At 37.4% G+C, this 25,765-nt stretch overlaps 1 protein-coding gene across 1 annotated transcript in view; it reads right to left on the reverse strand.

Moving 5' to 3' along the window:
- Positions 1–25,765, reverse strand: part of LOC149076722 (protein Skeletor, isoforms B/C-like) — a 66,230-nt gene that overhangs the window by 16,823 nt on the left and 23,642 nt on the right. Inside the window, exons 6-10 of the mRNA XM_089244352.1 lie at positions 25,184–25,256; positions 12,271–12,457; positions 8,874–8,973; positions 2,386–2,525; positions 1,807–1,933 (exon numbers count right to left, since the gene is read on the reverse strand). Coding sequence (XP_089100478.1) covers positions 1,807–1,933; positions 2,386–2,525; positions 8,874–8,973; positions 12,271–12,457; positions 25,184–25,256 — 627 coding nt within the window. The remainder of the gene's footprint in view (positions 1–1,806; positions 1,934–2,385; positions 2,526–8,873; positions 8,974–12,270; positions 12,458–25,183; positions 25,257–25,765) is intronic.

A 25,765-nucleotide genomic window follows, 5' to 3' on the forward strand; every position in this document is an offset into this window, starting at 1 on the left:
TTGATGGAGAAATGAAACGAAAAAATAGAAAATCCCCTGCTCCTTATTGACAATTGCAGGGTACACAATGAACCTCCAAAGTTAGAGAGCATTCGCATCGAATGCATGCCTCCTAACTGCACGTGTTTTGCAACCACTTGACCAATGCATAATTAAGGCCGTGAAAGGAATGTACCGTACGCAACTGCTGAGACGTATTCTTCACCAGCTTGATAACAAAGAAATCATAGTGAAGCCTGACGTCAAGCAAGCTATGGATTTGATATCTGGACCTGGAAAGATATCACTCAAAAAGTTATTTGGATGGAAGAAACAAAAGAAGCAGTAGAGTTCAGAGCAGCAGCAAAAAAAGAAGCAGTGAAACACTGAATAACGCTGATGAAAGTGCACACACCGATTTACAGGATTTGTGGGAACACATCGCAAAAGAAACGTCCGTTCCGAATGGAGTGATGCTGGACGATTTTATTCCTCCGACGATGACGTCTTCACTTCGGAACCGTCAACGGACAATGATATGGTTCGTATGATACAAGAAAATAAAGAACAATCCATTGCTGACAGCAGTGATGAAGAAGAGCTTTGTGTTTCGGTACCTCCGGCATCTGAAGCCTTAGCTACTTTGGAAACTCTAAAACGATATTTATCAGCTCAAACTTCCAGACCATTTGTTTGAGCAGGCGTATACTTTAGAGGAATTTGTTGTTTCCTCGGCTTCCGCAAAGCTTGTGCAAAAGAAAATTACTGATTATTTGACTCTAACATGTTAAGTAAGAAAAACTTATGGAAAAAAACGTCGATGCCTAATTGATTTAAGTTGCTTTGAGTTATTTTTAAATTTCAACTTCATTCTTTTTATTATCTAGAGCGCAAATAAGTAATTTTTTTCAATTAGAATCAAATTCCGTTATAAAATTTTTTTTAACTCATGTTGAAAACGGAAATTCCATAACGAAATTTCGTTATAGCGAAGTGATTTCCTCGGTCAATTGAAGTTCGTTATAACGGGATTGGACTGTAATTGTACCATTGTGAGCTTGTTGCTCTCTGTGGTGAGACTTTCTAAAGGGGAGATCGGCTAGCATTTGCGCCTCGAAGTTGGAAACCACAGGAAACCAACTTTCGCCGATCTCCACTGTGGCGACGGTGGGGTTTTGATGGAGAAAATAAAAAATATAAGAGTTTTTAGAGATAAAGGGAAAAAATCGAATTTTTCGTTCAGATAGGATTACCAAAGAAACATCGCGATGATGAGAGGGAAAGACGTCTCTAAAATATTCCTTCCAACTACAGACATCATCTATAGCAGAAAGCCTCCGCGCAAAGCTCGTGACGTCACTGAAAAAGTCCATTGCACCTATAGTTATTAGATATATTGCAAAAAAAAGTAAAGATATCGCATGCGTCGGCCTGCTATATCCAATGGCTACAGGTAAGATGGACTTCTTCTGTGACGTCAGAGCTTCGCGCGGAGGCCTTCTGCTATATAGATGGTGCTGCCGACTTCTCTAGTACAAATTGTCTCGTGCTTGTGCAGGAAGGGGTAAAAAAAGAAAGACCAGCGCTGTAAATTAAATTGTGAAAATCAGGATTGTTCGAGTCATTCAACTTTTTGGATGTCTGCTAAAAAGAGGAGTGAAATTTTTGTGTTAAAAGAGTACAACTGGAGAACGCCTTTTCTTTTAATTTCTTTTTTATGGTGGCGATTTTCCAGAATTCATTTGTGAAATTAAGGTTTTCCCCCTTCTTCCTCTTCATAGGAGATGACTTGAAAAAGTCAAAGGAGGGTAAATTGAATATACTCACGGCCAACTTGAGGTCTCTTCAGCGTAATCATGGTGAATCCGTTCACGACAGCTGCATTCAGTAGTATGACGCTGTTAACTCCTGTGGGAAATCGTGTGTCCGGACAGCTTCCCCTTTGTCCCACGCACTATATGAAAATGCGTGGAAAAGAAAACCGAATAACGTATAAGCTGTTATTACTGAATTTACATCGTTTAAAAACATAAATGACCAGAACGAGATTATATTGCTATCTCAACGATTAAAATTAGAGCCATCAGCGAAAAGTGATATTATGATAGCATTTATGTACCACTGTGTAAATCATCATCATCCATACACGACTTCCCGTATACGTGGATATACCATATAGTGGTAACCATATAGCTCCACAAAGGTGGGGCTGACAGAGCTTCAGTCTGGGGGCCTGGGACGATTCTTAATATTTTCTGTTCTAATTTAATTAACTTAACTTGAACATTAACTCAAACTAGAAACTCCAGGGAAGTTTGTAAAACTTCGGATATCCTAAAAATTCGAATTAGCCATATTCCATTGTGTGCCACGATGTGCAAGGAAAAAACGGTGGATGTAACTGACCTGTTCCTTGCTTCCCAAGTGGTAGTCCTCGGCGTGCCCTCGGTTGTTCCTATCGATCCACGCAACCATCGCGTCGGCTTTTATCATTTCCGAGTGACTATCATTCTTGCTTAGACCAAAAGACATGTATTCATTATCTTCTGCAATGATATATGAAGAAATAAAATAATGAAAAAGTACAAAAAAGTTACTCTTTTTGTTTGGGGAGAATGTAAAATACACATAAAATTACAAGCACGATTAAAAAAACAAAATAAGGAGTAGAAAGTGCAGTATGATAGAACATGATTTATAATTTTGTTCATCCACTTCAAATTGCTACACACTCGTGTTAAGGCTGACCAATAGGCTCTAAGGTTTGTCATGGGCAAGTAGTGTGGCCGCTCCACTATTGATGATGGTCGTTAAATATTGGAGGCTTGAACTTGAAATACCAGACAGATATCCACGTTAACATTCCTTACAAAACCTCTAACGTAAAGGGTTGGAAAAGCAGCAACACCCTCCCATAGCCCACCTGACCAAACATGAGAACGCTTTATCACAGTATGTGAGGATAAAAAAAAAGATAAAAAAACGAAAATACAAAGTAAACACGAGACAATCAAAAAAGTTGTGGTAAAACATCTGTGGTAAGCACATGCATCTCACAGTCCGAAATGAAAAAAAGAAGAATGGAAAAGGAAAGGGAAACAACAGAAATGCAAATATGGTAAACATACACAAGAAATGAAAGAATTAAAAATTTGTGGTAAGCACAATGCACGTCACAGTCCAAGTACATGTGTGAAAAAGGGAGGGGGGACAACAATTATATTACTATGGTGAGCACAAAACAGTGTAAAAATTAAACACGTTTGTGGTAATCTTAATACACGTCACAGTTCGAGATCGAAAAAAAAAATTAACACATTTTTAAAATTACAGCGCAGTCATTAAATTTGGGCTATTGGTGCTGACCTGATCTGGTCATCGATCTAGTCACCATGTGGAAGGCAGGGAGGTCTTCACAACTTTCATCAGATTCGAAGTGATCTTCAGTTTTGCAGTGTAGCAACGACAAATTTCCCTCCAGAAAATTGATAAGCCTGATAATGTCGGCCCAGTTTTTAGTTTGTATTACTTGACGTTTCCAGACATGAATATTTTTTTAGATTAATCGGGATCTGGTAGTAGGGTGCAGTGCTAGGGCAAGACCAAATATAGTGAGGAAATGTACCGATTTCCCCACAAGCACTTGATTTATTTTTAGATATTTTGTATCTCCTTAGGTAATACGGAACAGGGCCATGCTCACTATATAGGATTGTCCTTTCTCTAATCCATGGTTGGTTGAAGATTTTGGTCTTAATTATGATTTGGAATACTTTTATGCCTTGTTGGTCATCATTAATCCATCTAGACAGCCAAGTTTCTTTCGCTGCACAAAGTATCTTGTGTTTGGCATGAGACTAAGAAGGAGGATCATCAGAGTTCATATTTTCTGATGAAGCAGCTGTTTTAGCAAGTGCGTCTGCTTATTCATTTCCTTGATTGCCCTGGTCCACGAGATGAAAGTGTTGGGCTTGTCAATTAGATTTGCTCTGATTTGTCGTACAAGTTGGGTGGGAGAAAAATTATTTCTAAGTGCGAGAAGAAATACTTGAAAGACTGTCTGATATAATCCGAATAGGTTCGTTTTCATGCAGTATGTGTGAAGAATGGCCCGATGAGTAGCAAACGATTCTACCTGGAAAATAGAATCGATGTCTTGAAGCCTTTGTGACCATTCGTGTATGATGATGTTATTGCGCGAGACAACAAAAGCCGAAACACCACCAGAGTTTTCGAGCCATCCGTATATATTTTGGTGGCTATTGGAATGTTTTTTCCTTCAGTGATGAGCTGATCATCCTGAACATCTATAGTTGGATGATGAGGCCATGAGGCTATTTTTTCTTCGTATGCAGATGCTAGTAGACTGAAATTGTTACATATAACATTGTGTCTTAATATCAGGAGTCGGCTTCTTTTCGATATAACTTCTATTTGAAAGTTTAAAGGTAAATTTCGAGTGGAAATTTATAAAACATTAGTCGGCGTAGTATTATATGCACCCGCTACAAAAAGTAAGTATTGTCTTTGAGCAGTCAGCATCTTGCGTTTCATTCTACAGTTATGGTTTGCAAACCAAATACTCGATTCATAGGATAGTTGGGGAATGATGATGGTTCGATGATAGATATTTCTGAATAGTTTGTTAAGCACTTGCAGACCCCCTTCCCCACCCCCCACCCCCACTCATACAGAAAGACTAAAGTGTTTTATGTGTTTTATGTACTTGTTGGTTAATGTGGTAGATCTAGTTAAATTTTTTCATCTAAATTGATTCCCAAACATTTAAAGTTCCATGTTCTTTTGATGTAACGATTGTCATGTTGGATTTTCAGGCGTCCTTTCTTTCTATAAAGCCAGAAATATGCAATCTTGTCAGTTTGAAGTTGCAGATGATTAATTGCAAGCCATTCTTTTATTTCTTTTAGACATCGAGTTGCAGTTTCATTGATATTTTGACGTGTTGCTTGATACTGTAAGGATGATATCATCAGCATATATGATTGCAGGCATACGTCGTTTCGCCAGTGGTGTTTGAGAAGTTCTTTAATAATAACATTCCAAGAAAAAATGGACCTCTACAACCCCTGAGGCATCCCTGTTTCTGTGTCTTCGTTGCAGGCCCTCTATCTGTCATGACTGATAATATATGTATATATATTTCTTTCTTTTAATAACTTAAAGTACTTTTAAGTAAATTATCAGGTATTGTTGAAATTGTGACGAGAGCTCATTATATATGAGCTCGTGACGAAGATTATCGAATGCTGACCTGATATCAAGAAGGATTACAGCAGAAAAATTATTCTTTTCTTTTTGTCATTTCATTTCTTGCATCGTGTTGTCTATTGTTTTTTCTGTCGACTTGCCTTTTCTAAATCCATACTGTAGCGGATGGAACCAATTCTGTTTGTTTAAAAAATAATCCATTCTATTCATGAGTATGCGTTCAAATATTTTACCAACATTCGATACTAATGTTATGGGTCTGTAAGAGTCGAGGTCTTCAGGCTTCCACCCTTGTTTCAAGAATAATAATAGCAAGCCACTTTTAAAATGTTCCGGAAAGGTTCCAATGCTCATGCATTTATTGAACAAGATAGAGAAGAGGGAATGAAACCTACTATGGAGCTTTTTGATGGTTCTATCACAAATTCCATCCATACCTGGAGCCTTTCTATTATTTAATTTGTTGATGATTCTCGTTATTTCCATATGTGTGATAGTCTTGTCTTTTGTGTGCAGTGAAACGTCAGTTCTGGATAGGATATAGATCAGAAAGATTTAATTGCCGTTCAGCTGCTTCTACAGTATTTATTTTATGATTATCTTGCACAAATGAAGAAGGAGTTGCGGCGTGAAATATTTGTTGTTTTTCGTTGTTTTATAGCGATTCCAGTAAGGTTCTTCCATTCGGCTGCAATATTCATACCATTTTCTTTTCTTAGTGCTTTTGATTAGTTTCTGAAAACAGTACTTTTTTTTTTTTTAATTCTATTATATATCTTGGTCTGTTATCTTCCACGTATTTTATTTTATTTTCCATCGCACGAAGTTTGCGATTTTCTTTAGTCAAATGTTCATCCCACCATAACAATTTGGAAATAGTTTTGGGAACTTTTAAAGTAAAGGTATTACTGCATGCAGTCGTTAAAAAATCCAAGACTTTCTTTATTAAGGTTAGTGATCCTTGATTATCATATGTGTCTTGATGTTTCAGCTCTTTCAATAGATTGTTCAGAGGTCCTTGCAGTTTTTTGCAAAGCAACCTTAATTTTCTCTCTGTTACGTGATAGCGAGGATAGAATGAAACACAAATGCTCTCAGCAATGCTGATTCGGATGTACTTGTGATGGCCCGAGGTGCCCTTGTCACTTATTTCCCACGAAGTAGAAGCCGAAAGTGTGGGAGAGTTGCAGAAAGAAAAATCTGGCCACCCTTTATTTAGACTTTCCGTACACATACGTTGAAGTTTTTAGATTTTGATTGAGTAGTATGAGGTAATTCTTTTGTAGAAATTGTAGAATTGTTCTTCCTCTGGAAGCTTCATCTCTATAGTCCCATAATGAGTGATGACCATTTAGATCTGATTAGATCTACCTCAATGTAGGTATGTTTCTGTTGCTCTAGGATCGAGCAGGTCTTTCGCTGCTAGTGAATCTGTGTAAGTCAGCACAAGTTGATTTCCATTTACATCTGTTTTAATAATGTATTCGTACAGATTACTGTATGCCAGTTGTGCTTCCAAATCATGTGTAGATGACCTTGTCACCTAATGTCACCTTGATATATGATGTTGGAAGTTCTGTTCATGACCGTATTGGGAAATTTTGTAGGACGATTCTATTCTGTTCGCTGGTTGGCCAAACTTGCATTTTAAAAATAGAGCGATTATACAATACATTATACCAGATCCAAACCTGAAAATTGGAGGGTGATTATTCACGTGGTTTGAGTCGTTCTGACGGTACGTATAACGACTAGTACTTTCCAGCTCCCAACCCAAGTCAAAGGAACCGCTTATCTGTGAAAAGTGTACGTTGCTTTACATTCCAGCCGCAAGCGGTTTTTTGAAATTATCTGTTCAAAATCGCTGGTATTTTTATTATTATCTCATCTCGGTGTTGCTTACAACTTATTAAAACAAATAAAATCGGAAATAGCTAGTCAATCTAGAAATAGCTATCATCTTGGTGAATTTACTAAATCCAATAAAACTACCCGTAAACAATGGAAATACATCAATGATTTGATGGGTGCAAACATACGAAAACCTACTTTGCGACTCGGACTTGATCCATTCTTCAATCTTGAATCAGCTGAATTTTTGTTTTGTAAAGTTGGTTTTGCAATAGTATTTTTTTTTTAAATGATTACCAAAGATATATAAACCATTACCCTCATCCGATAGGATTTCCAGAGATTGTGTTCAATGAAGTCTAAATAAAGTCGTTCCTCTAGAAAATCAAAATCTGACGTTGGCGATTCAAAAGGTCTGAAAATTCTCCATTTGAAAAAAACTTTTTGTTTCTAACTCACTCGGATAAACCTCCGCATTACATCAGGTGATTTTATCTACAAAGGTTTTTTTTTTCTCAGGGATCTGTTCTATAAGACCAATGAGTATTCTCATAAAAATTCCAAAAAGGAGTTTTTTTATTAATGACATTTTCGACTTGAATATACCTGGCAAAATAATATTTGCCTATTATGTCAGAATTCTCTATCCCAAAAGAAACATTAGCGAAACGAATGAGACAAATTAAAGTTGTTTTTTTTATGTTCAGTTTGCTTTAAATTATAATAAACTAACAATAAGTTCTTTGAAATGATTCGTGTGATGCTTCCATCTGTATTTTCGATGTAACAATTTTATTATTTCTAATTGTTCGTGATCGTCATGGGTCATGGTGGCAATTCAGTACCAAACGGGTTCCGGCTAATACGTAAGTACCACCATTTCATTGCTTTGATCTTCAGCGAGAAGGGATGCAATAAAGTTCAAATATGGTTGCCATCCAGGAATGTTGTGCTTTTGATATTTGTTCGGTTAAATGAAGAAGTTTTGTTATTTTCTGGATCTTGTGAACTGGATTGATTGACAAATGGGCTTGAGTGGTTCGATGTCTCCACCGAGTAAAAATAAATCGGTGCCAGCATGATTTTATTCAAGTGCCAGTACCACTTTCCTAACGCCCGAGTGGTATGGTGGTAAGATTTTCGTCTACTACCGTGAAGGTTGTTGCTACTGTCTCAGGTTCAAACCCGAGGAAGGATATAAATAAGATATCTCCACTAATGAGCTTGAGGCGACCACCGATACACAGCGCTTCATTTCCATGCAGTAAATTGCATTACAGCGGTATGTATATATATTGTTTGTAATTACATTTTTAAAGGTGTATTTTTGAAATATATGACATCCATATTTGTGTGTGTGTGTTATGGGCATCTTTTTATCAGCCACCTCGTTGGGCATTTTGCCTGTGTAGCGTTGTTTTGTATTTGTGTTTGGTGTAGTAGTACCACTTCCCACTGGTGTGGAAAAGGGTACTTGTTGAAACAAATTTTCTGAAGCTACTAGTTTACCATACGTGGACCTCGTAAACATTCCACTGGGGAATTTCCAATGAACTCGTACGTGCAGGAAAACGTGTTGTGCCTGTGCATGCGTGACCGACTTATGCTGCCGCCTGTCTTCCATATTTTAAAGTGAAGATGTTAAATGCATGAATTTTTTGCGCTAATGTCAGTCATATGTTATATATCTTTCTGGTCTCGCCAACTTCAACCGACCACAACTGTACACAATTTCCTGAAGCTGAAACACAAGAGAACGAATTATGAAACGAACCCTTATAACCGTTAGTTTTTTCAGTCTAATAAAAACTTACCAAGTTTTGCAACGAGTTGCATGACGATATCTTCTCCGTCCATGATCCATCGTATCTCAAAACCGATGTCGTCTCGCAAAATCTCGCAGTTCAGTTTGTACTGGAATGATGAATGAATACAAAGAAAGAAATAACTTTAGGATGAATAAGTTGCCAACCGTGAGAGGAAATGAAGGTTGAGTTATTACGTAACTGTAAAATTATTCATGAGCCATAACAATGTCATGTTATACAGAACCACTAATTGATTCTATACGCAATGTATGTTACTCTTGTAAGATGTACGGTGGCGCATGTGGGGGGGGGTGGCGAGTTATTGGTGCTGAGACAAACTGAAACAAAAAAATAGCAAATTTCGTGTAATATATATATATATATAGACGAAGTAAAAAGAAAAATGAAAAATTATACCAGGTCGGTATTTCTGAAATCCAAAAGTAGTTCGACCAAAAACTACACGAATCAAATACAAGCAACATTCATTTTTACAAATTTTCCGGTGAAACGAATACGAATGCACAGCTTCGATGATTTATTTCAATAACATTCCGCTACAATGTGTAGAATATTACCGAGGCGGGAATTCATGTCTGAGGAAAAAAATGGCTCGATTACAGAATCTAGCTTTGCTCTCGCTCCTCTTTCCGAAGGGTAGGACAGACTCGAATAGCGAGCCGGTGATTCCAAAATGTTTTGGAACCGGCATAAAACTGCCATACACCGCAGTAACTGAGATAAATGTTTTTTTACTCCCTGTTATTTTTCGAAGAATTAAAAAAAAAGAGTTGGAGAGAGGAAAAAAGCCCAAGAGAAGAACCTATCTTGACAGCTCCAAATGAAAGCTAGGTGGCGGGGAAGTAGAAAATAGCAACCAAAATGGTGAATTTGTCAGAAAAAGAAATGTAATATTTGGAAAATTTCCTTTATGGAAGCGAACGTGGATTTTCACTTGCATTTGTGACGCCATTCACGTCAGACTAGGCTGTTTGCGTGCGTCACAATCGATCTATCGATTCTGAAATCTGCTGTACAACCATCATCATCAGACCAGAGGCGGCTCAAACTCCTAGAAACTCCTAGAAGTACCCATAGCCTCACCTATCCCTTCTTTTGTTTGTCCTTCTGTTGGAGCTCTACTTATTGCTATAGCTATACAAATTCCCTTCGGAAACTACCCTGTCTTGTCGTCTCATCGGAGTTATTTTATTTATTTATCTTTCGAAATGGGAAAAATGGTACCGTGAACACAAGCTGCTTTGGCCCTGGGATCTTTCTTTGGCCCAAAACGATAAAATAATAAAACGTACTCCAATCACTTTAAACTGAATGGATGAAAAAAGGATATATAAAAACGATTGAACGGATAGAGGCCAAGAAAAATATTGAACACTTCACAATAAAATTCAAAGGAATGCAAAAAAAATGAGTGCGCAGGCGTGGGAAGAACAGTGTAGAGCAGAGGTCTTCAACCCCTTTTCTAGTCGCGAGCACTGCCTATACCCATCATCAAAAGAAGAGCACCCTTACGGCAAATTTGACATACCAATGCATGAAATCAGGAGGATTTCAATCCTTCAATGCAGTTTGCACAACATGTTTACGTGACACGTTGATCAAGTCCTCGCGAGCACGAAATCGGACACGAGCATTGAGCATTCTGGGTGCTTCCTGCTGCGAGCACACCATGGATATATAACCCTAGGACGGTGGTTGACGAGAATGTAAAAAAATAACTGAAGCCTCAGATGAGGCTGAAACTTGGTATCGATTTATGGGAAATTTTTATAGTCACACGTATGCATAACTGATTAATATTGAGGTCCCCCGCCCAGAGGAAGACGAGAAACAACCGATCTTGCAAAGTGAGTTCAAAGATGCAATAAGAGGGATGCACCAACAAGGAAAGCGGTAGGATTGGATGGTGACGCTACCACTATCTGCAGGATATCCGTATTTAATGGCGATCTGGAAGCGCTGAGAGATCGGTAAAGTCATAAATCGAACTGTCACCAAAACCTACTAAAATTACTTCGACGAACGCCGGTTTCAGTGATGTCTTGCAAACAAACGACTAAATTTCGCCCGAACTAGATGACCAATTTGATTTTTTCTAGGATTTTCAAAAGCTAATGGACAAGTTTTTGGCAAATTTGACCGATTGTAGCTAAAAGAGTGTTTGCGGAATTGGAAATGAAAACTTTTGGCGGCAATTCGATTTTGTCAATCTTTCAGCGCCTGTAGTTCGCCATTAAATCCAGATATTTCAATGAAATTGGTGTGACCTTAGAGGATTGGTTCTGCGCTTTCCAAATATGTGCTTAGTTTGCGCGTAGGTCTCTCAGAATCTTAGAAACTTCACAAATCTGGATTTTTTTCAGACTTCACGCATTCTTTTTCCATAATCGATTACCCACCATAACTCAAAAACGGTTCGAGATAGGACAGGGTTGGTAGGTTGTTTCATGATCCAATATCACTCCCTTTCGTTTGGCAGAACAGGTCGGATTCACCATGTATAAAGAAACGCAAGATCACAAATTTAAAAACGAAGGTAAATTCCGTCCAATATTATGTTCCACTGAAAACGGTTTCATTGCTGCTATTGTCTGACATCGACATTGTGTCAAATTTTTTCATCCCAAAATATGTCGTCATACGGATAAAAATTTGACTGTCCCGAGCTGTACAGGTAGACCGGAGTGTATATGGTGTGTGTTAGCTCAGTTTGGTTCATTCAACATGAGCCAGAAATTTCTGGAAGAGTTTATCGTTGTAAACTTCAGATCTTCATAGCTTCTGTCACTTGCCATAAATGGCCTTTCACAAGGATGGGACTGACAGCGCTTCAGCCCTGAGTCCGGGACAATTACCATCGTTTTTATTATTATTATTATTAATATGTAAATTCACTATAGAAGCGCTCGTGAAAAGTTTTGCTTGCCCTCCCCCAAAAGTACCAACCTAGGGGCCCTGCTCTAAGATGTGCGGGGGGTTGGGAGGGTCATACAGAACTGGGGAGGGGCAAGATGATGATTGCTGTGGGGCATGATGGGCATGATGAGCATGATGATGTCAATTCATATATACGCATATACATTAGATCAGTAGGCCGCTTTTTCTTACGATTTCTATTAAGCATGCACTGTCTTGCCAATACAAAATCGACAAGAGCCAAACTACCGTCCGTCGCGTCCACCCACCAGCGAAAAGAAAGGTATTTTGGAGCGTCAGTAGCTGAGGGGGGGGGGGGGGGTGTTTAGGCCGAATCACGAGACCTGAACAGACCGACTTGATCCATTTTTACCTCGGAGGATTTCTGGATCGTGTACGGGAGGGGGCTTTCATAATGATGGGTGATACCCATACGACAACGAAGAACATTCAGACATGTACTTACTTCGAGCTCAATTCCCAACATCCGTGGTGAAGGCGGAACGACGATGTTTTGCAGAAGCTGGACGCTTCCAAAGTCGACCCGAGCTTCGTCACACCAAACGCCGAACCAATCAAAATCATAGATGGTTTTTTCATCGGGTAGCGTGATTACCACTGTTTTGCCCGTGTATTTCGTCAGCGGAGCGAAACTGTAGAAATAAATCATTAATTATTTTCGAAAGAAACGTTAAATGAATGTCTTTTTTGTGTTATTTCTGAAATGGGAATAAAACTGCATTCATTCTCATACAGGATATTTGCGTAAAGCACCATAAACTAAAGGTACAGTACGCGCAACTTTTAACCGAACGATGGCGATATCTTGGGTTATATTCATTGTAAAAAAAAGGAAAGTAGCATTCTTCTTCGTTTAAGATCTTCCATAAGTTTCATAAGTTCATTTTTCCTTAAGGGGTCATCTAGATGTTAAAACTAGATCCAACTTTTGAAAGTTCAATGGTAATCCCATTTTTTTTTCTTCCATATTTGGATTCGGTATCTCAAGAAATGTCAAAAATGCCAAACTTCATCAATTTTGAACGAACAGTTAGTGAAATATAAATTATTGAAAAATGAGTGTCGTAATGTTAAACAGAAACTTCTTGTTTTTGAGCGTAATTGCAGAAATAATATAGGTACATCATTACTTTTTATTTTAAATGATAGATTCTAATAGACCAAACATAATTTTATTACTCATTTTGAATTTGGCTTTTTTTAAATATGAATTATGAATTATTAAAACATATTTTAAAAATTTATGAATAGAAGCATACATTAATTTTTACTTCGTTAGAATCAGCATAGTAGAAAACCCAACAGCATCAATTTTCACTCTAATCTGACCTCTATTTCGCAAGATATGAGCGATTATATGAAAATGACCACTTTTAGGGACCATATACTAGATATAAATTTGAAACTCATTATTGAAAAATTTCTCGACAAATTATGCGAAAATGTTTAAATATGAAGCTCATAACTTTACTGAAATGGGAAATTATGGTTTTAAGTATACGGTGATACGATAGATAAGTCATCCATCCAGTTTTTCAAACTTTTTTTAAGTATTCGAGTAAACAAATAAACAACGAAATTTTGCAATTTTTCACCATTTCAGAAATTCGTTTCATTCCTAAGACAACATTCATGAGCTCAAATGGTAAATATAATAATGTGCAAAGAATTCACAAACTTATACCATACAATTAGATGGATGTTAATACTTATGGAGATGATAATCAATAAATAACGGTTCTCCTAATAGCGTAAATCATCTTAGTGTGTGCCAAGTTTAGGGTAGTGGCTATTGGTGGAGTTGTCTCTGCTAAAACCACGGCATTTCGTTTCATCCGTATTTTTTTTTAGCATTATTAAAAATTGGGGAATTGCAAAATGAAATAAAATTATAATATAAAATAAAGCAATGTTCGACGGAAAATTCTTATATATTGTTTTCTAAATTGATGAAATTGTCGTCACAAACAATTGCTTTGTGACACATCGTTTTAAATAATTATGGTATAAATATTCGTCCAATAACGGGTATAAAGTCACTAAAAAAGTTTGTTTTTCACCCCCATAAAATAAAAACTATTTATTTTTAACAGCACTAAATCCAAACACTCGCGTAGCAAGCATATGGAGCGTTTATCGTTCGAAACTTGTTTAGTGTGTGTTTTTCCCCTGAAATCAACCTTCAAATTCAGTTTCTCAATGTTGAGAGTGTCCCCAAACACATTTTCACTCATATCTCTTTTTTTTTATACTTACAGCGATGAAATTTTATTTTTAGGGTAAATGCAATGCGATAAATCAGATAAGATAGAAAAAAATAAGAGTATTGAAGATTTTGAAGTCTGAACAATATAATACACAGTAAATATGTAGATGACCCCTCATCAAGACGAATTGCACATAGTCTGGTAGAAAATCCCAAACCATATTTTTTGGTAAAAACCGCTCCATTCTTAAACTTTACGAACCCAAGATATCGCCATCGTTCGATTAAAAGTTGTGCGTACCGTACATATCTAAAAATCATCACCAGTTCTGTAATGTTGGCTTTAGAGACGCTTTAGTGTATGTTTAAATAGTCAGAAATAGAAGAGCAGTGATAATTTTTTTTACGTTCAGTATTTTATTACTAAATTCACAAAAACTTTTCAATCAAAAAGTAAGTGTTAAAATAAGTGAGACGTCAATATAATAAGAGAAAAATATAATAAGTTTGAAAATATAAGATGCTTCCAGTATACCCAAGATTATCGGGGGTGGGGGGGGGGGCACGAACGCATTACCTGAACACACGCGGCCCGCGGGATAAACCGTTAAGCGGTTAATGATAATGTGTTTTGGATAATGTTTCTTTTTTTAACATGATAGCGAGTTTAATTGTTCAACGCCTTTGAATTTTTTTAGTGTCCGAAGGCCGAATAGATTTGCACAACAAGGTACTCCCGTTTCCTACAAAAGCTTTTTTTGACCGTTCGAAGTTAAGCGACATCTAATTACCCGTCAAATAAAAAAAAATTGTATTCTAACAAGAGAGCTCCCACCGTCGATGATGAGATCCAACATGTTTCAGACATCAAAATTTCATTAACGTGTATTCACGTCAACACAGAAAGTTATCGCGTTTTCTTGTAAATCGAGTTACAGAGAACCGAACGAACATGGAGGGAAAAAAATGGGCGAATGAAAAAAAAAAGTCGTCACACAAAGAACGTGTGTGTGCGCCCGTGTACAGAATCAACACTAGATATAGTTGCAGTCTAACTATAGCTGGTGTTGACAGAATTCGATGTGAAATCGCTCGAAGCTTAATACAAATTATGCCCGATATGAGGAGGAAGGAATTAAAAAAACAGGGACGGTTTTTTCCCTTTATTATCATCAAAAAGGGAAAAGCACTTTTGTCTTTCTTTATCGCACTTTGTGATACTGAGTGAGAGCAAAACCGAAAATTGAATATACCGGAGGGGTCCTTGGAAAGTTATTAGTAGGTCCGCGTGAGCTTGATAAAAAACAAGAAAAAAGTCGAAGAGAATCAAAAGGAAAAATAAATGAATTCGAAAAATAGGGAGGAGGGAAATGGCCCTCGAAATGCTTAAAGCACCGAAGAAAACGTGTGTATATTAAAAAAAATTTCTTTGTTTAGACGATAATTTGGTTCTTTGTTGGAAAATTGCGACATCTGTTGCAAGCATATTTAAGTAGCGTGTGCATATGCGTCTTCATTTTAGGGTTTTGAACCTGGTAACCATAGTTAAAAAAAAAGAAACCCACCAACACAATCATTTTTCCCAATTAAAACGGAACCGCTATATATGTTCCGGAAATTTGATAATCGGCTTATTATGCATAATCACCGGCTATTATGCTTAGTAACCAACCATTTTTGTAAGTTCAATGCATTATGTTTTTTCACATTTATGTGTGGTTATATCCCCTGCCTATATATATCCTAGTGGTTATATCCTATTTATTGGTTATATCCCCTGCTCGTATTAGTAATGATAAATCATCAATAAATTATGTAAATTTACCGGAAATTTTGGTCAAATTTCAATCTAAGATGATGGAATGGATCAGTGATGTTGCTTATATTTAAAAATGTTGATAAATGTGAATAAAGCTAACGTTACAATGCTGATAATAATATATACGTTTTTTATTCTCATAACACTTATTTTCATTTACCATATTTTAACGTGTATAAGGAACTCTTTTTGTCAAAAATTGGGTCCCAAAAACAGTAGGGGGGGGGGTTCATTATACATGGATAGTATTATAGCTATATCTTTAAAACTTTCTCCCAAATTTTAAGCCCTGAAAATCAGGGGGTACACGTTAAAATACGGTAATTTGGTTTTTATGGCACACATTACATGTGTTTGGCATTTTATGGCATACACCCATCACGTACGTGAAAAACTGGTAAGTGGTTGAATGGAAGCGATATTTTCGCATGATTTCTCTTCCATATTTATCATACTTCAAACTTACCTACTACATTCAGGAATTACCTGACAAATGTAGAAAAATGTATCAAACTTACCAAAACGATTGGTGGTTATGCATAATTGAGCTTATTTAATGCTTCCGTTCATTGGTTAATTTTTTTTCTACAGAATTTCAGACCAGGCGGGAAGAGGAGTAGGATGATGGCGGCCAAAAAACGCTACAATTGTCTTGGACTTGAAAAGTCTTGGCATTTTGACATATTTGCCTAGCATAGACATTAAGAGTTGGAGCAAAAAAAAAAAAATAACGATCGGTCTCCCCTCGCTTTTAATTAATCGTGTCCACCTTCTCTGGTCAGTTTTATTACTTCGTCTGGAGAAAGGCGAGGGGGGGGGGGCGCTTTCTATTCCCTCAGAAGCTTTTTTTTTAATCTTCTGGGAGTGTTGTATTTTTGCCAGAGGAATCGGCATTGAATGTTGTTTGCATCCTATTTTCTTTATTTCTGAATTGAATAGACAATCCGAAACCCCCATTTCAGTACAAGGCATCTGCTGTTGGTGAGCAAACAATGGTATTCACGAAATGTATATTGCAGTTTTCTTCTCTCAGAGTTGTTTTTTTCGACTGTCTTTTTCATGTTATCCTCGGGTAAGTTGAGTCATGGTTAGAACAGCATCTGCTCTGCTTGGAGGCAACTTGTATTCGTCTGGGAACCTCGAGGGCGTCGGTCAAAACTTGCAAAAATATGTGGGGGAAAAACACACGCAAACACTCATACCAATGAAGCAATGTATGTTTCAGAGTGAAAAAAAAAAAAAAAAAGAATGATTCCTGAAACCTGAAAAGGGGAACAAAAGGACGAGAGGGATGTTTGAAATGACACCAAAAAGGAGGACGGTTGGTAACCAGGGCCGGATTATCCATTAAGCAAAATAAGCATGCGCTTAGGGCATCAAGAGAAAAGGGGCACCACACATGAAGCTATCAAATCATATTTTTTTATTAATGCACAATATTTTTCACAGTATCACCCATTCGGTATAAAATCCTCCAAGATCATATTAGAGATGAAAACACCTTGAAATTCCTCTTTGACGCAAAATGAGATGCATGTGCTGTTTCCACGGGAACAATATTGAAATCTCAAATCTAAAGAAACTAATACTATCGCAAACTAGAGTTGATGCTGAGTTTTTGAAATGAGATGCCACAAAATTTCCATAAGTTAAAGAAAGGGCATCCTTACATAAGCTCCTCAGGTAGGGGTCCGTACTCTCCAAATGACGATTAAAAAATTAAAAATATTTTTGTAAAAATGGTAAAAATATCGGAAGAAAATGCTTTCAATGTTGCCAAATCAATATCTGTTAATTTAAAATGATTTTTCGAAGGTGAGTAACTCCTTGCGCTACTTGAAAGGTCGATCCTGTGTACACTTTAGATTGGGCCCCACGGGCAAAGAAATTTTTAGATGCCCCCATCTAACTATAAATACCTGCTTTTCGATTGCAGACTTACTCCGGAAATTTGTAACCAGTGCAACAAGATCCTCTGGTATTCCCCCGAATCATAGCAGGGAAATTGCATCGAGAAGGCACCGAGTAAGGCACGAGTCCTCTTCAAACTAAAATGCAGAATAAGGACATGAACTTGGAATGTGCATATCTACGGGCATGCTCGTATATGTGTCATAAGTGGATCAACTGTGTAGTTTGACCCACCATAAAATCAAAAGAAATGCTACCAGATCTAGATTGCAAACGAACTCGGAAAATATATCAGAAACAAAAGGTACCCGGTGATGGTGATTAGCCAAAAATAAAGTACAGTAAAGTCCCAATAATTTGTCCCGAAAGTTCAAGGTTCCGGATAATCTGGGTTATATATGCTGGAAGTTTTTTGGAAATTCTTTCTAAAAAAAATCGTCTTTCTCTCTCTTTCCATATTTTTTCAAAAAAAAAAAAAAAAACGTGTTTTCCTAGAAATTCATTTTTTCTAGGAATGTCAGTAGTTTTAGTTTGAAGAGGACTCCGCATCTCCATCCATGACTGGAGGGGGGGGGGGGGAGTCCCATCTTCGGTGGCACCAATCACAATTTTCCAGAGGTTCCTGTACGTAAATTTAAAGTGTAAGCAATATATATATATATATATTCGTATTGGGTCCCCAGTGCTAGAGCACCCTTGTTACGAAACGGAAATGAGTCTTGGCAGCCGTCATCTAATGAAATAAACTCTTGAGAATCAAGAATTTAAAAGGTAAGAGTGAGTACAAATACGTAGGTCCAAACAAAACAAGTTACAACAATCACAAAAAATGAGAAAGTTACAACAATTTCATCAGATAAGAAGGATAAGTTCCAACCAGCCCGGCCCTGGGGTATTTTCTTAATTTTTTAGTACGCAATATGTATGGTATATTTACCATATATATAACTGTATAAAATAAATAAATGGAGGTTCTTTTCTCCCCCCCCCCCATCCTGAAAATTGTTTTCTAATGTTCCTCGGATAAATCGAGTCCGTGGCAGTCTCAGTCCTGTTCACATCGGATTATCAAAACCATACTGTGGTTGTGCATAATATTGTGGCCGTGCTAAGGTTCAGCGGTTCCTCCTGAAGCCGGTTCGGGAAATTTCAAGAAGTGGTCAATGAGAGAACATATGTTTGAATCTTTTTAAAAGACTAGTACAAAAGGTAAAAATTAAAGGTCTGTCTTTTTTGGAAAATATGAAAGAAAAATTTCGTTATGACAAATTCACAAATAGTGAAACGCAACATTGATTTGCGTTTCTTTGGCCTGCTTACGTCTAACAAATGAGATGTAAAAAATTCATTAGAATTCTTAACTAAGGCCGGGGGGGGGGGGGAGAATTACACTATAAAAGTTTTATAAAAGTCCTTTTATAAAACATGAAAAATTTAACCAATGAGCGGAAAATTATCCAAACATTATTGAAAATTAACCAAACCACCGGTTTCATTTGCTTGAATGCAGACTATGAGATTTATTGGTTGGATTTTTCAAGTTTTATAAGAGGGATTTTATCAAACTTTAAAAATGCAGCCAATAAGACTTATCGCATCTGCGCGAATATAACCTGTACGATTATTGGTTGTATTTATAAAGTTTCGTAAAATAATTTTTATCAAACTTTTATAGTGTAATTCCGGCCAAAGAAAAATATTGAATCTCTCAAGAAAAATTTTAATGGAAAAGCTACAGGAATGTAACTTTGTAATGTTGAAGCCAGAATTATATCAAACATTGAAACAAAAATTCGCAGAACAATAGAGAGGCTTGGTGCTTCATTTCTACTAAAATTAGACGCAGGAAAATGCTTCTTTCTCCTATTTATGCTATTCTTTCCCAACTTTTCTCCGATTTTTTGAATTCGAATATCTCAGCGAATATTGTAATTAAAACATTTTCTTTTGTTGGACTCAGAAAAGACAGGACAAAAATTTTGTAATTGAAAATTAGAGGATAGGGGAACCGTATAAGAATTCCCCTGTGTAAACCAAAGTGATGAGAAAGAAGGTGATGCATTTTTTTATAGAGACAAAGTTTACATAATTTGGACTTTGAACAATTATTCTACTCCGGGCCATCTTGAAACACAAGTTTAGGGTTACCAGACATTGTCATACGTTTTGAAATTTGTCCGTGTTGTCTTATATGTTTCCAGAATTATTTTTCTTGTTTCGTTCTAGGTAAAAAGAGAATTGCTCTGGGAAACATGCATCTCTTTTTTCATAACTGTAATGCATATCTCTTCATCAGTGTGTGTTTGTTTCTTTTTCCCCAGATGCATCGACCAATCACCATTGAAATTCGCAGAAAACGGTAATCCAAGCCAGTGCCGTCTTAACGCATGGGTCCACCCAGGCACGGCCCGGGGACCTCACAAAAATGCGATCCGGTTGAAATTTTCTAGGATTTACCATGTAGGGCCTCCGAAAAACACTTGGTCCGGGGGCCCATGATACTCTTAAGACGGCCCTGATCCAAGCATGGTGGATATTATTCTAGCCATGGCTTCATTTACGTATTGTTACGATTTATAGGGGATAGATGGCGCGATTTGTTCGATGGCTCTCAGAAATATCGAAATCGGTTCATGCTGGTTTCGGTTTATCGGATAGAGATGTTATTGGTGAGAACATTCTAGAAAGTCCCGCCCCCTCCGTACGGTGGCGCCGTCGACTTGGAAACTGTAAAATCGAATTTTGTGGAATGTTCTTTTTCTCGAAGTTTCTCCGGGGTTATAAATAGTGCGGCGCTCACAAGATGGCAGGCTAGAAAAGGCTGAGAGAGGCACAAGGAGATTCAGTCAGTTGTGTTTAAACTTTGCGAGAAAGTTGTTAGCTCTCTGATTAGCCTGTAAATAAGTCTAAATTGCTGTTCTGTAAATAAATCTGTGTTTGTCCGTCGAACCGCTTCTTGTTTTTGCAATCCCGAAGTCTTGTGGAAAATTATCCGGAACAGTATTACTGTGTAACGACAGTCCAAAAACAGCTTTTAAAGAAGAAAACCACATCATCTCTCTTAAGAATAGGACTACCTACTACTGTTCACACAATTATACAGTATGAAGTTTTTGGATGACATGAAATACAGTATAGTATTCACCAAAAAATTTGAATGTTTAGTTCTTTTTTTGTGACTAATACTATTTCGACATTCATACTCAAAATTGGTTAGGTAGAAAAAATGAAAATTGATTCGTAATTTCCAAGCATAAGAGATGAATGTATCAATAACGCAATTAGGATGCGTTTCTGATGGTTAAAGGCAGAGAAAAAATATTTATGGCATCAATTAATATTCCATAGTTACATAGTACCAATACCATGCATTTTCTACGTAATTGATTTTGAAAAATACCCGATAAAAAATTCGAGAAATCGATTTAAAATTTTTGAATATTCAAATTAAAAATTTTAATCGACTCCCCCCCCCCCCCCCCCCCAAGTAAGAACGATAATTAAAATTCATGAGCAATTTAAGCACAACTTATGAAATAAATTATCCACGCGTTCTAATTTCATCGTGATGGCCCTAAATAGTTTTGTTGTCAAGGCGTTCCAGGCGAAGGGGCGAATTTTAACATTGGCCTTTGGAGGGTGCACACCGGGTTTGAGAGATGTCTCGATAATGAATAACGTGATCATCCGTTATTCCCAAGAGATCATTAGCATCTGTCCAGGGAATTTGTTAGTAGACACCCATGCCAGACCTGTACAGTTAGAAGCTAGCTCCCTAACCACTGGACTGCCAGGCGACTATACCTTCCAAATATATTTTAAGATACTATACTTTAAAAAGTATTTTAAATTAACAGAAATTGATAAATGTGAAATGCTTATAAAGATATTTTCTTTCGATGGTTTAATTTTTTTTATAGGCAATATCACGGAGCATATTTTTAATTTCCGTTCGTCGGAAGGGGAAAGATCCCCCTGAACCATCCGCACACTTGCGCAGGGCGCCGCGATGCACAGTTTGTGAACCTCATTCTTCTTTTGTGAATCTTTTGAAAATTGCAAAAGAGCGTTTCGATTTCGAATACTCCCTGTGAAATATACTGCTCAAAAATATCTCGATAGATGGCACCACTATTTCCAATATTTGAGAATGAGATTAGAGTTACCATATTCAAAAACTGCGAAAGGAGGATACCTGCGCGCGCACCCTTAATGACGTCATTTCCTCCAATTTACACAACAGATGGCGTCACTTTTCTTCCAAAAAAGAAACTCACCATTACTGCAATAACGTTTCCTAATTAAAACAGAATTGTTAAATATGTTAAGGACATCTAATAAATCCGCTTATTATGCCTAATCACCGGCTATTATGTAAGTTAACAACCATTTTTATAAGTTTAATGAATTTTGTTTTTCACATTTATCGGTGATTATGTGTAATCCCCAGCTCGTATTGGTAAATATGATAAATCGTCACTAAATTATTTAAATTTACCGGAAATTTTACTCAAATTTAAGTCTAGAATGATGACTTCGATCACAGTGATGTTGCTTATAATGAAAAATGTGAAGAAAGCTAACATTAAAATTAACAACCATATCGAAACATGTTACTGGGCAACAAGTCGCGCACTCTGTCTTATGGATATCTTTCACGGAGTTTTGTGTGAATATACATTTCCTTTTTGGCATGATGGGAATTCATCTTAAATGAAAACATGGTTTTAAAAAAACGTTTTCTAACCTTAAAATATTTTACCGATAAAATTTTAATATTTTTGTGTTGCTCATTTTAATAGCTATGAATAGAGCCCGGATTATATGCACTAAAACATGGCAAAATTTGCTCCAAAAAAAGCCTAAAAAAGTGGTTAAAAATTCCAAAACTGTGAATGTGCAAAACAAATAAATGTGCTCAAACTGAGAAAATATGCATTTGAAAATTAAATACCCTCAAAGAAGCAAACACGTTTTTAAACTGTATATTTTCAATTTGTCAGTGCATGCTCATTAGAAAAAAAATCTGATATACAAATCACCTGAACTAACATTCTCATTAATGATAAATCCCTTACAGAGCCACTTCAGCGATCTCTAAATGTTTCACGGATCCTTCAAGTGCTCGGGCAATGTGTCCAGGCTGCTTAAGTGTTATGGAAATGTTTCTGGGGGACGCTTAAGTGCTCTGGAACTGTGCAACGCATCGCTCAAGTGATCCGCAATTATACCACGGATCACTTACGTAATCTGGGAAGGACCTCTAAATGTGCCACGGATGGTTTAAGTGTTTTGGAACTGTGTCGCAGGTTACTTAAGTGATCTTTGAATGTGCCACGGACCACTTAAATGTTCTGGAATTGTGCCACGGGTCATTTAAGCCATCTGTAAATGTTCCGCTTAGTTCATTTTTACTAAATTGGGTTTGAGGGGGCAAGCCACATCAGATAACCTTCAGGACCACATTTGGTCCGCTGATCAAGGGTTCACCATCTATACCCCTCCCCCCCCCCCCCCTTTAGTACAAGCCATCTGGTACAATCAGAATAGCCATCAGAGCAATGGTATTATCAAAATGGATATTGCGGTTTTCTTCTTTCAAAGCTGTTTTTTCGACTGTCTTTTCACGTCATCCTGAAACCATCTGGGTCGCTGGTTGGAAATATAGCGTCTGCCCTGTTTGGAGGCAACTCGAGATTCGTCCGGGAATCTCGATGGCGTGATCAAAGCGTGTAAAACTGTGTGGGAAAAAAAGACACATGCAAACACTCTTACCAATACAGATGTTTCAGAATGAAAAAAAAACAATTCCCCTGAAAAAAAGAAAGAAAATGATTCTGGAAAGCTAAAAAGGAGAACAAAAGGACGAATTTTGCAAAACGTAGAGGACGGATCCCACGATCACTTGGTTCGCGACGCAGGGTAAGATAATTAAGGTGGAGATAATGATAGATTTTTCATTAAATATTGTAATTGGATTTCTCGTAATGAATAAAGCATTCAACCAAGAAAATGCAATTTGCTGAGATGATTTCACTTAGTCATTTCTTTCTTAAACTACAGTTGTTAAACTTACTTTCAATTAAATTCTTTACATGAAAAGTGATGTTTAATTTTAATTTTAGTTACCTGTTGAGGCTCTTATTGACTGACTTCATCCACCATCGCCTTTTGCGCTGCACTTTCCTTCTTCACACACGTTCTAATTCTTTGCCGTATACTAGGGCATAACACGCAGCAGCGCAAACGAGCAGTCTTCCTTCCCTATCCATTCGAATTGTCTGAACGTTCCCTGTTGTTGGCTCATCCCGATGTTCCTCCCGTTCCGTGGCCTTTGTACTGAAGGCCATAAAAATTATTGGGGGGGGGGGGGGGCTGAAAGTTGCTGGTCGTCCCTTTTACATACGGGACTCGAGCGCATACAAGAGAGGGAGGGTGCATTGCATTGGTTTTTCAGAAATAGTTGCGGAGGGGCTTAGCCCCCTTACAAAATTTATTGGAGGGGTGGGGGGTCAAATGGCCTCAGTCATTAGGTTCCGGTGCCTATGAATCTAATTGTACTCTCAGTTTGGTTCCCGCCCCCTCCGAAAGAAATTTCTGGCAACAAAAGCTCTGACTCAAATATCTGTGGACATTGTTTCGCATTGTATACACAATGTTATATCAATATTTTGTTTCACACAGGTCCGCATCAAGATGCTTGATCAGCCGGGGAAAGCTAGGATTTTGGCACCCACTTGTAATGTTGAAGGAGAGGTTAAAATATTAAATTTGCGCCCCGTGATGCAGCGCCTCAGGCACCAGATCCGTTTGCTTCCCCCATAGTCAGGGGCAGTCCCTCATAAACAGGTTCTTGTTTCATATGTCTAATACACTTTATCTTCAAAATTCACAAAAAAAATGGATAATTTAAACCAAAATCCTGATACAGCTTTTCAAACGTTTGCGAAATATGTTTGGTTTGTACTTTGCGAAATTAATAACAATACCCGCGAATTATAACATTATTCAGAATTCCAATAAGTGATTACTGTAATAGTTCTCAAAGCATGTTTCGTGGCGGGCTGTTGTTTGATGTGTGCCTGTCGCTAATGAACATTGACCGAGGCAAGGGAACCGTGAATGGCAAAAGTTTGAGAACCACTGGGGTAACGTATTTGATATTCACGAGAGGGAAAAGAGATGAGCGGCGTATTTGTTCTCTTGTTACCGACCAACGCACCCAGAACCCGTTGCAAGTTGATGCAAATATTTTTCATCTATTATAATCATTTAATTATTATTCAATTATAATTAAAGATTTCTTCGGGATCAGTAAATTCGTCAAGGATGTTGTTGACCTAGCATACGTTGAAACCAAACTGCCACCGCATTTAGAAGAGAATGTTTCAAAATGGGAATGAATTTGTCTCAAGTACTCACCTGCCATTTTCGTCGGCAAGTCTTGTTCCTCTAGGATGTTGTTTGGCACCTCTAGACACCCACCAGTAAGCAGCTGTTAACAGAGGGCAAAATATTATTAATTTCGAGAGTAAATTCTTGCTATAAAACAAAATATTCAAAATGGACTCAAAGTAGAAATTTTTATCTTCATTTATTTATTACTATTCCTTTATTTACTATAAATATCTGCATTGACATTACTTTCTAGTTTCAATAAATTTTAAAATCGGTTTGTCGTTCATTTTCCTCCATTAACGATAACGCGCCGACGCTTTCACTCTTCATAGAAGGTGAACCTCCGCCGAAGGATGTTTTGACTCTGGGGGTACTTAAGTATCTACTCTCAAACCCGTACGAATCAATCAATGTCTCGTCGACACATTCTTTGATTATTTAGAATATCGATTCCAATTTCGTGCACACAAGCACAAATACCCGTGTTAAACTGTTCCTCCGCGAATTTTTTCAGTAACCATCTCGGAGAAACAACTTTTCAAAGCCCAGCTAGCCAAGGCCGTTTTAAGAACATCATGGGTCCCCGGGCCAAGTGATTTTTCTGAG

This window comes from Pholcus phalangioides, unplaced genomic scaffold (genome assembly GCF_987345545.1).
Source record: "Pholcus phalangioides strain wild (caught in Gottingen) unplaced genomic scaffold, Ppha-v1.0 ptg000015l_1, whole genome shotgun sequence".
In the NCBI taxonomy this organism is placed as follows: Eukaryota; Metazoa; Arthropoda; class Arachnida; order Araneae; family Pholcidae; genus Pholcus; species Pholcus phalangioides.